Source organism: Sus scrofa, chromosome 4, assembly GCF_054392235.1.
Source record: "Sus scrofa isolate SSC_HxYL_T2T_F1_AM1 chromosome 4, Sscrofa_HxYL_maternal_Yorkshire_Landrace_v2.0, whole genome shotgun sequence".
Lineage (NCBI taxonomy): Eukaryota > Metazoa > Chordata > Mammalia > Artiodactyla > Suidae > Sus > Sus scrofa.
Window position 1 is genome coordinate 125,266,144 of NC_139386.1, and position 12,485 is coordinate 125,278,628.

Consider the following 12,485-nt stretch of genomic DNA (forward strand, 5'->3'; position numbering starts at 1 on the left):
GAACATACTTGAAACACTTTTTTTTTAATATTTGTTTTTTAATTTTTGTGTGTCTTCTTCCTCCAGTAGTTTGCATCTTCTTTTGTTGTAGGGACCACATCTTTCTATATTGGAGAAGTCTGTGTTTTGTTATAAAATCCAAAATTTTGACCCTAGGACATTTTCAGAATGGATAACAAGCAATTCATTTTTGTGTTCTTGTCAGAACTTGTTGCTGGTGTTACATTACCACAGCTTACACAGTTCAGTTCAAAGTGTTTCACTGCTGCTTCAGCAAGTGAGTTGCATGATTAAACCTTCCAATGAAAGTAGGAAAACACTGACCTCCCATTTTGGAGTAGTTAATGATTATATGGCTTAAAACCTTTGTAAGTGCTGACAAGTACTGAACGGTGTTCTTTGTCCTCTGCAACAGCATGAACACGACGAAGAAAACAAAATTCTGTTTCACCAGTATTAAAGTCCTGTTCTCCAGTAGAAGTTTCTTGCTCCTTTTTATGACTGTTTTGCTAAAGAACTTTTCTCCTTAACAGTTTGGTTTTTTTTTTTTTGTTTTTTTTTTTTTGGGCATGAATTTACTAATGAAATATCATGCTTGGTTTTTGAGGATAGGGAACTATAAACTATGTCATTGCTTTTGAGGGTTTTATATATGAATAATTATTTGATATTATAGGAGAAAATGTCCCTATAAAAAGATAGAAAGGAGAGACCTTGGCCGTGATGACTAAGCAAAGTCCAGCCAACTGCCCCCAACCATCCCTCCCCGCCACATCTGCTTCTGTTAGCTTGTTTCCTCATCTACTACCTTGCCTGACCTCACTCCAGTCTGACCAGCCAAGCATGGGCTCGGAAGAGGTAGCCCATAAAAGCCTTGTGAAATGCTTCTTTGGGGCTCAGACTTGGGAGAGCGATCTCTGAGCCTGCCAGCGTAATAAACCTGAGTTCTCCAACTCTCCGAGTGCTCACTTGGTTTCTTGCTGGGTGAAAGAGCTGATACACCGCAGCCACAGAGCTGCTGGAGCTCGTGCACTACAGCCACAGGGCTGTTGCTAGAGCTGATTCACTGTGGTGCAGGGCTGCTGGGCAGGTACCCTAACAATATCATATCTGACAGATCCAATGACAGTGGCAATGGGTTACCTAGAAGTTCATGGACACGATCTAAATAGAGGGAGGGACAATTCTTAATTTTTGGAGGAAATAGTTCTTAGATCTTGAAGGAAAGTTAGCATTTAAGCCAATATAAAGTGGCTGCATCCTAGACATAGGAAGTGGTATGAGCAAAGCTGTGGACGTAGGATTGTTGGCAGACTCAATATACAACAAATAGATGAGAGTGGAAGTAAGTTGGAGTGGCAGGTGGTACCAAATTGAATAGCAAGAATGATAGTTTTTATTGGCATTATGTATGTAATGGGAAGCCATCTGCTTTGTGGTATGTGTGTATGTGTGCGTGTGAGCATGTGGCATTTATATGTGTGTATGGATGAGGTCTGTTATATAGCAAAGAGAGAAAGTACAGAACTCGTGAATAAATTAGGGGAGTAATATTATGTCGTGCTCCAAGTGTACTGTAATAGGATCTGCAGTAGTTTATAGAAATAGGAAATAGGACAGGCCAGATGTGAAGAATATTGACTGGTGGTGTATAGGTTTAAGGAACAAAATAAGTGTTAGTTTTAGACTGAGCATAATGTGATGTCCGATTCACTGGAGAAGTGGTGGTATTATTGACAGAAATCAAGTGGGGTTAAAAAGTTGGGGAGAAAATGGCAGTGCAAGTTTTTTTTTCAGTCACACTAGGCTGGTTCCCTGGCCAGGGATAAATCCAAGCCACAGCTGCAACTTACACTGCAGCTGTGGCACAGCCAGATTCTTAACCCACTGTGCCACAATGCAAACTCCAACACATTGTTTTTTTGATGTGAAGAAATTGAGATAATGATGGAACATGCAGGTGGGTTATTTGATATCCAGTGAGGTAGATGATGGGAGATGAAGACAGAGATCTCACGGTTTTGAGTACAGATATAAGACTCAGCTGCAGAAAAGTAATCATTAGTAGAGGCGCATGTAGTTGAGGTCCACAGACCCTAAGTTGTGGTCAAGAGGGCAAGAAAAGTTACAAAAATAAAAGTTGTGAATAGAAAGGTCTTAAAGCTGTGATGCCGTCGAAACCAAACAGGAGGACTTTCTGGATAGAAGAGGGAAATCACAGGATTGAATAGTGCCTAAAAGTTATGGAGAGCTGAGAAATAAACTAAAGCTTATGGCATAATAATAAATGTTTTCAGAAGCTGGGTTCTTTGATTTTAAATAGTCCAACTCCTCAGCTTACTATATCCTTGCCACTCCCCTCCCCCATCCTTCTCAAATTGTTACCAACACCCCTCGGATCAGATGGATCCCAGTTGGGTCCTTTCTTTGCCTGGAGCTGCTCCTGCCAAGTGAGAGAGACCACGTTCAGCCAAAGCACAGGGAGAAACTGTATTCATTGATTAAACCACAGGGAAGAGAAAGCTCCTGCTCTCAAGTCCCTTTCTCCAGGGGAGTGGGAGGGGAGAAATTTTTTAGGGGTAAGAGGTGGGTACCCATCAGAATTGAGAAAGAGGCAGCAATTTTCAGAAACAGCCAGAGCACGAGTAGTCCTGGCTCAAAGCTTTGGTAGGGGGCACTCAGTCTGTCCAGCACAGGGCAAGCCCGTGCCCCCAAATGAGGCCAGGCAGCCTTAGGGGCCCCTGGGTCTCCTCTGCGCAGGCACTGCCTTCCTGGTCAGGCTGGAACTGGTTCAGGGCGGTCGACAGGCGCCGTCTTGTCCCTTTCTGGGTCCGGCCGGCTTTGCCGTTCGCAGGTTCTGCTTTCGAGGCGTTGGCCTTGGTTTCTGCTCAGCAGGCGCCTCTGTGGGCCTAGAATGAAGGATGGTGTGGGCAAAAGGAAGAAGTAGGTTAGTGTCTGTACAGGTTGTGGGTGTCCTCCTGGTGACGAAAAGAAAACGTATCCTGTGATCGTTCTTGGTAGTAATTAAATCCGAAAATCGATAAGTCACTAAGATATCAGCTCGCATGTCTGCGGAAGTCACTTGCTCGCCCCTGTGTGTTTCCCTTTAGCTGTTAACCGAATAAGTGAAGCGCACCTAGTCAGTCCTTGATTTATTACGGTTTTGTGAACCTGGAAATCATGCTACTTCCTCAGTTTGGTTAATTTTTTAAAAAATCTAAACTGAGTTAGCCAGGGTCCTACTCCCTTCTTTCCCCTTAAATCTTGTTTTCTAGCTTTTCCCTCTGCTGGTCAATATTGCTTTTTTTTAGGTTGTTGGTGTACACTAGGCCTCCGGAACAAAAATGACCCCTGGTCTTGTAAACACAGCTCTTTGGAGAAACAGAGTATCTTATATGCAGAAGTTAATGGATTAAAATAAATTGTAAGTTTCTATAGTACATAAAAAAAGACTTCTCAAGGGCTGATTTTACTTTGAGGATAAAAAATTTCTATACAGTAAGTTTTGATATAAGATTACTAGTTTTTTTGAATAAAAAGGTATAAATTCTAAAGCATTTTCTTAATTACCAGCGAACTAGTAATTTTCTTTCAGTATTGTAATAATGTTCATTTCTCTTCATCTATAATTTTATCTTGGGTTTCTGTATATACTTTCCCATATATATTCAACTCTGGCAAACATATTATTTTAGCATGGACTTTCATAGTTATGCTTTCTCCAAATATTGGTGATACTTTACAACAATATATTAACTAGAAGATAGTTTATAATTAAAGTACTTAATATTTTAAATAAAATAGCTGTATTACAAGTCCTCATCCTTTCAATATTTTTGATATCATTTTATAAGGGATTGTATGTGATACTTTATTTTCAATTCCTGCAATGAAAATATATAATCAGTCTATAATTAGTATATTGTTAATGCTGTGCTCTTCCAATTGTTTAAGGAATAAAGGAAGATACATAATTAGTGGCTAGTATTAATTTCTTTGTTAATATTTTTTTAAGTTTAATCAATACCATGTGGTATCTCCTTTGTTTATCCTGAAGTTTCTTCTTGATAAAATGCCAGTACAGACTTGAGGTAGTATCATTTGCAGTCTTAAGAGGAAGCCATATTTCAAGTTAATGCCAGGATTAACAGCTTTTGCATAGTTCCACAGATAGTGGAATCCTTTCCATGGACTTTAATGGACTGAAAGTTTGTGTTCCCCTTAAATTTTATGTGTTGGTGTCCTAACTCTCAGTGTGCTAGTATTTGGAGATAGGGCCCTTGGGAGGTAATTAGGGTGAGAGGAGTCATAAAGTGGGACCCTCATAATGGGATTAGAGCCTTTATAAAAAGAGACACAAGAGAGATGGCTGCGTCTCTGCCCTTCGAGGACACAGTGACTAAGTGGCTGTCTGCAAGCCAGGGAGTAGTCTCTCCCCGTAACAGACTAGGCTAACACCTTCATCTCAGAAGTCCCAGCCTTCAGAACCATGAGAAAGGTTCTGTCCTTTAAGGCACTCAAGTCTATGAGATTCTTTTGTAATAGCCCAAGGTGGCTGACACAATGTTTAAGTCAGAATCAGTCATCACCTTTGGAGTGCTATCTTCTGTATTAAGAATTACGAGTTTAATACCAGATGCATAAGTTCTAGTTCCTGTTTTGAGTTCTCCATCTTTTCTGAAAGATATTAAAAGCCTTTTTTTTTTTTTAAATTTAGGGAGCACTTAGATGCCTAGCGTGTGGTGTGTGTTGTATAAGTGAGGGAGAGTCGAATGCTGGATCTTGCAAAGGCAAGATCTTCCTGTGGCAGACATTTGCTTTTTGAGGAGGAGAGTGACATGATGAATGTGATGTTTTCAGACGTATAAACTATTTTATTTGTGTTAACTATTGGTTCAACAGAAACAGATCAGATTTTCCAGGCAATATGACTAGCATTCTGAATGGATTCATTCATTTCCACTTGATAAGTTTTTTGATGTTTTATTAATTCATCTCTTTTGATCTATCCTGTCTTTCTTAGGAAATGTAATGTGAATTCACCTAAACATGTTGGGACAAAAGGTCCATGAGTTACATACACTTGTGTATATTATAAAATGATATCTTCTTTGCTACTTATATGTAGTGAATTTCAAAAAAAAATCTATATTCGAATTTTATGACCTTTCCACAGTGCCTTTTTAATTTGTGAAGAACATATTACATTTTCAAGGCAGTGTGCCTTGAAATTGCAGACTTAGGGCAAAGATAAGTTCAGGAACCGATGATTTGGTTTCACCTGGAATGCATCTCTATTTTCCTTACTGTCTCATTTATAGTTTTCTTTTCACCTGTTGCCTTCACCTTTTTCTATATTTCTGTATTAAAAAAATGATTCCCATATACATTCAGAATTGTCAATACAAGAATATGAATATATATATATTGGTTGACTGGAGTCAAAAATCTAGTTCCATCACATACTAATTGAGAAAAGGTGGTAAGTACCTACTGCGTGCCCCATTATAAAGTTTTATATGTAATTTTATTTTAGCCTCAAAACAACCCTATGAAGTAAGTACTATTATTAATCACCATTTCGTAGGTGAGAAGTAGAGGGATTGAGAGTTAAAATAACAGGCAGAAGTAATAGAGCTAAGGAAATAAATTTATGGTTACCAAAGGGGAAAGAGGGAGGGGAGGGGAATTTGGGATTAAAATATACAGTCTACTATATATAAAATAGTTAAGTGACAAGGACCTGTTGTATAGCACAGGGACCTATACTCAGGATTTTTTAATAGCCTATAATGGAAAAGAATCTGAAAAAAAACCCAGATATACATGTATGTATAACTCTATCACTTTGCTCTACACCTGAAACTAACACAACATTGTAAATGAATTATACTTCAAAAAAAAAAAAATAGAGCTGAGATCTAAGCCCAAATTTAATCTTCAACAGTATACATATTGCTTAGTGAATACTTAATACAATGAAAATTGTAAAATTTAGGACTGCCAGAGACTTGATTCTTCATCAATTATGTATTCACTGCAATGAGTTAGTCATTGTGCATTAAGGGGAAAATGTTTTTGTATAGAGCTAGTGAAATGAAAAATATGGAAGATAACTTATTTGGAAAGGTAGTCCAACCTATGAGAAAAAATGTCTGAGCCTGGACAAAGAATGAAAGCGTATTTTCAAAAAATAGGAAAATCTGAGAGTTCTTGATGAGGAATGATTACCATGGATTTCCAAGGTTTTCGGACTTAAAGTTTATTTACATCTCAAGTGTGCATGTAAGGCACAATATGGAGGCTGCATTCTCTCCTCGTCTGCTCCCAAACTAGCTAGGTTCTAAGCTTACCCAAGAACCAAAGTCATCTTTGTAAACTACCCTAAGTTACTTAAAATCGCCTTACACCATGCCTAGTGATGGACATGGGAAAAGGTGTGATAATTGGCTAAGATTGGAGCTAGTCAGCAAGAGACTTAAGCAAGTGCTGCAAAGTTCCGTGTTCCATTGATGAGCATTTCTTAGATTGCCACTTGTCTGAAGAGACAAATTCTGAACAAAAACATTATTCAGTAGGTACTTTTGTTTTTTTCTGTTAGCTGAGAATATTTATTGAGGAAAAGAATGGCAGCAGCATAGTACAATTTTTTTTTTAAATTGGGGACTTTATACTGAATTATGAAGAAAATGAGAAGAGCATGCTTGAAATTTTTATTTATTTATTTATTTTACCTGATGCAATGCAAGGTAGGAGACATTTACAGAGAACTCAGGATAAGTCATCAAAGACAAATGTAAGCATAATTAATTTTTTTTTCAATTTTTTTTTTTTGTCTTTTTTCCTTTTCTAGGGCTGCTTCCTGTGGCATACGGAGGTTCCCAGGCTAGGGGTCTAATTGGAGCTGTAGACGCCGGCCTACGCCAGAGCCACAGCAACACAGGATCTGAGCCACGTCTGTGACCTACACCACAGCTCACGGATCCTTAACCCACTGAGAAAGGCCAGGGATCGAACCCGCAACTTCATTGTTCCTAGTCAGATGCGTTAACCACTGTGCCATGACAGGAACTCCAAAATGTAAACATTATTTAAATAAGACAGAACTTAATTCATTAAGTTTGGCCTATAAATCAAAAAATGTCAGTGTATGTGTATCATTTTAATGGCTCATAATTGTAGTAAGTAATGACCAGTACTGAAGGGGAAACATTGGCTTATAATTTAAATGTAGAGGATGAAGGAGCTTAATGGTGTATTATGTTTGGATAATCGATATCGTGGTGTAAAACGAAGCCATATTTTTAGAAAGAAAGTGTTGCCCAAGTGGCTTTCTGCAATTGGAATTCAAGCTCCCAGTCCTCAGTTCCAGTACTTCTGGGCTAAGACCTAAGGCTTTTATTTGTAAAGTGAGGCGTTTGTGATTGTGGTCAATACGTTTTCTGTGATAGAAGAGAAGGAGGCGCCTCAGATACCGAATTCTAGTTTGTGTGTTGTGGCCTTCCAGCTGCTTCCCAGAATAGCGTGGACAGACAGCAAAGTAAAGGACACATACCTCTGGTTTGTTCTCAAGTGGAAATCTGTCTCTGGATCACATTCTATCATTTCTTAACCTAAGTGAAATCAGTGCAATGAAATTTTCTCAAATTCTGTTTTCCTGCCTATAGATTCACTAGTACATTTTTATTTTGTTACAGAAAATGATTGGGAAAGCCAAAGGCCAAATTCTTTGCATGGGAGAAAAACCTCTCTTTATAAGTAATACGCCTTATATCTGAAAGGGTTAATGGGCCTCTGCAAGTGCTCAATTTATCCTGAGAGGGGACCTTGCGACCCTGTTAGGACCTGTCTTTGGTCATTTCTTGGGAAGAATGTAATTTAGAACTCTCCTGTATTATTCTGCCAGCTGCTTAGTTATTGATGATATCGACTTTTAGTTTTAAAAAGTCTTGCTTTGGAAAATTGTTTTTAACAGCTCTCAACCACTCATATCTTGTATTTTTATTTTATATCACTTTTCATTTGGGATATTATTAAGTCAAATCCTTGGTAACCATTCTCCACAATCCAATTTATTTTTACCCAAGATCCATTGAATTCAACTCACTGCCTTTTTGCAAAAGGTTAACCCAATATTTCATGTTGTGTTATACTTTCTACTTAGGCTGTGTAAAAGAAAAGTTATTGTGATAAGCATCCAATAAATTGCATTCAGAATGTTTCTTCTCAAAAGTTACATTACTATGCCGACATAGATAAACATAATCATTTATCACAATGGGGATTGTGGAAGTAAAAACTAAAAGAAATACAGCCATCTTTCTTGAATATCTCCCTTTCTTTTCTTTCTTTCTTTATTTTTTTGTTTTGTTTTGCTTTAAATGTTGGCCACAGTAACTACCTTTAAAAAATGTCATCTTTTTACTTATCAGTTTGAATTAATGTATGAGATTAGTAATGGTTCAAATTCAATAACCAGAGAAAAACTGCATCTGTTTTATAAGAAGATATTTTCATTTTTTTGTATAAAAATGAGATTGCTTATATTTTCTTAGCCTTGACTTTTATTAATAGGTTTCTTTGGCATTATTTCATCATAAGGAATAGACCATTTAAAACTCATAGCTCTATTATATTTTTTTGTCTGGAAGACAGACATCTAAGTTGATAGATTGAGGAAATATCTTGTACATCATATATAGCAAGTACTAAAAATAATCTTCATTTATATTGGGCTAATAAAATAAGTCCCAGTGATGTTTATTAGAATGAATGCAGTACACAGTGAAATCCACTGAATGTGGAATTTGGTGTTTATCATTATTACTATTTTTCAGCTAACAGCTTTATTGAGATATAAAATGCACATACTGCACAATTAACCCCTATGACGTGTAGAATTCAAAGCCTTTTAGTGTATTCATAATTGTGTTACTATTACCACAATCAGTTTTCATTACCCCAAAAGAAACTGTATACCATTTAGCAGTCATGTCCCATTTGTCTCTAACCTCCCAGGCCCTGGCAACAGCATCTGTTTTCTGTCTCTATAGATTTGCCTGTTGTGGACATTTTATATAAATGGAATCGTACATTATATGGTATTTTTTAACTGACTCCTCTCAGCACAATGTTTACTCTGTGTATACATTTCCCAAATTTCTTCCTGTTATTGATCACTGATTTCATTTCATTGTGATTGGAGAACAACTTTGTGTGATTTTAATCCTTTTAAATTTATTGAGGCTTGTTTTATGGCCTAGTGTCTGGTCTGTCATAGAGAATGTTTTGTGTACATTTAAGAACTTCTTTTCTGGTGCTGGAAGCTATGTAGTTATATATGTATCTATTCGGTCTAGTTTGTTTACAATATTGTTCAAATCTGTTTCCTTTCTGTTCTACCTTCAGTATAGGATTCTTAGTTGACAATTTTTTTCTTCTAGTACTTTGTAGATCTCGTCCTATTACTTTCAGACATCTGTTATTCCTGATGAGGGGTCAACCATTAAACTTTTTGGAGTTCCCTTGTGCAATATGAGTCATTTTCTCATGTTGCCTTCAAGATTTTCTCTTTGGTGTTGAATTTAGCATTTTTACTAATGTGTCTATGGATCTCTCTGCATTTATTCTAATTCATTTTTTTTGAGCTTCTTGTAAGTATAGTTTAATTTTTTTGTCTTTTTTTTTAAATCAAAATTTCAGCCATTATTCTTCTTATATTTTTTTTCTCCTTTCTCTCCTCTCCTTCTGATATCCTGCTTCAGTATTTTGGTTTACTTATGGTGTACTGCGTGTCTTTAAGGCTTTGTCAATTTTTTTTTAAAAAGTTATATTTTGTCTTTGTTCTTTGGATTACATAATATCTCTTGAATTATTAAATTCGCTCATTCTTTCATCTGTAAATTCAAATATACTATTGAGTTCCTTTGGCAAATTGTTCATATAAGTTATTATAGTTTATATCTCCAGAAGTTTAAAAGTAATTTCTGTTTATATGAATATTCTCTATTTGATGAGATATTGTTATCATACCTTCGTTATAACAGTTGCTTTGAAATTTTTGCTAAATCTTACACCTGGACCTTCTGTCCTGCAGTTTCTGTTATTTGCTTTTTTTCTTGTGTGCATCACATAATCCTATATCTTTGAATATCTTGTATTTTTTTCCATCAAAAACTGAACATTTTAGATAACATATTATAGCAATTCTAGATACTAATTTCCCTATCCCCACCCTATGAATGAGCGCTTTTTGTTGTTTGCCTGTTTGTTTAGTGACTTGGTGGGCTATGTTAGCGAAATCCATCTCCTCCCCCAAGTGTGAACCTCTGATAGCATTCACATAGGGTGAAGCCTTGGGCATGTGCACAGTAACTCTGGGATGAGTGGTTTTTTACCTTCTCTTTGGATTTCTTTCTTAAACTGTCCACTTGTGTTTGTATTACACCCAGCTCTTAGTCTCCATTGATTGTTGGTTGATTTGTCTACTATTTTTGACAATTCCCCAGAATATAAGTTGCTCCACAGTGTGAGTCAATTAGATTTTGGATCCCTTTGCTGGGGTAGTTTTTAGGTGAGTCTTTGAGGTTTCTTGTGGCCCTACAGGAGCTATTCTTAGCTATTTCTTTCTGGTAAACTGACTGCCTTATGATTTAGTTTACTGCTCTCATGAAGCTGCCAGCTTCCTCTTAATTGTTTGGCATCAGAATCTTTAATGTTTTTTGAGAATATGCTTATGCTTGAACTTCCCATGTATTAATTCAAATGAACTAATTCTTTTGGGGAGAGCTTTCAGTTCTTATGGGCTGCCTCTTTCTCTGGAAAAAAATCTCTGAACCACAGTCCAGAACTAGGAGTAGTTACAGTGGCCTGCTTTTATCCAAGTGACACTCCTGCTTTATGAGCAGGGCCCATGTAGGTAGATCCTCAGATCTCAGTTTGCTTCTCCTATTTTGCTAATTCCAAACCATGAGTGAGCTGAGATGATGGTGATCAGGACCCCATTGTTACTGGCGTGTCGCTTCTGAGGGAGAGCTCTGCTCTGTTGAGTGGGGCTGGGTGGAGCAAAGGAGCTCCGGATTTCTCAGCTGCACTTTCTGGAATTTAGTTGCTGCATAGCTGGTAGAGTGGGGTAAGGGGATGAGAAATGTTAATGGCCTGCCTCGTTATGGGAGATACCACAGCCTCAACCAGAGGCTGGGGGCAGAGGGAATCCTGTGCTCTTGGCTGAACTCACCTGGGATAGAATTCTGTCCTGCTGAACCGGGAGCTTGGAAGGTGAGGGCAGACTGCACTTCAAATGCCATAGACCCTTGCCATTCTTACTAAGTTTTAGTAGATTTTTCTTGAATAAATTTTTCTTCATTTGCTCTTTAAGACAGTTTCTGGAGACATCCAAGGATTCTTACTTTTGCTAATTTTTATCAGTTATGTTGTTCTGTTGGGAAGCTGGAGCTGCAGAAGTCCTCATGCCACCATTCTGGAAGGCTCTAAATGATTATGTTTTAAAGCCTTGCTTAAGACAGGACTTTGAAATTATTAGCTACATGTAAGTTAAATTTGATAATGCATGTGAAAGCAACTTGTAAAACTCTAAAAACGTAATACTAGTTTAAATCAAATCTGGAGTGAAGTGCCTCTCTTTTCATTCTAAGAATACTGATTATAAAACTTAGAGTCATTTGTTATATTTTATATGTTTTTGAAATCCTTCATATTATCATTAATAAATATTTTTATAAAATCAGCTAGGGTATCACCTAGTAAATGACTAGATAATTTTTTCGTGGAATTACAATAATAGAAAGGCAAAACAACATTTTTAATATATGTTTTTGGAGTATGTGTGGGGATTCTAAAATAAGATTTGATTTTTTTTAAATGACAACGTATTTATATATGCTTATTCTTTGTTTATTCTGTCTTCAGAGTATCCTGGCTTTAAATCCTCGAACACAGTCTCATGCAGCCCTTCATTCCACTTTGGCCAAGAAATTGGATAAGAAACACTGGAAAAGAAATCCCGATAAGAACTGCTTTGTAAGTACTACTGGTAGATGACTTCATGATGAAAACTATCTCATTCCGTATGTTGTAAGGCCAAATTTTTACATGTACTTTGAAATATAATTAAATATGTATAAAATACAGCTATGATTGTCATATCTTAAATATTTAATATTTGGATAATCTCAAAGTGTATTTAATTTTACTGCTTAAAAAATCTATTGATGCAGTTAAAAGTCATACAAATTTAGTTCGATGCCAAAATTAATTTCTTTAAAAATCTATAGGATTTCTCTTAAAATCATTTTGTAATGACACAGTGATACAGAAGAGTTTCCATGTTGCAGATATAATTCAACTGAAGAAGGGCACACTAGTATATAAAAACTGTTGTAAAATATGCATTTGAGAAACAGGTGAACATCTTATATCTTCAGGTGAAGTGCAAGGGAAAAATCTCCGAGAGTAGGAGTTCCCAT

General features: G+C 36.7%; 1 protein-coding gene across 2 annotated transcripts in view; it reads left to right on the forward strand.

Annotated features, from left to right (window-relative positions):
• Positions 1 to 12,485, forward strand: part of DPYD (dihydropyrimidine dehydrogenase) — a 783,111-nt gene that overhangs the window by 25,868 nt on the left and 744,758 nt on the right. For both annotated transcript variants that reach the window (XR_014842857.1, NM_214044.3), the window contains 1 exon segment: positions 11,929 to 12,039. Coding sequence is in view for 1 of the 2 variants with exons in the window: in NM_214044.3 (NP_999209.2) it covers positions 11,929 to 12,039 (111 nt within the window). In the remaining variant the exon portion in view is untranslated.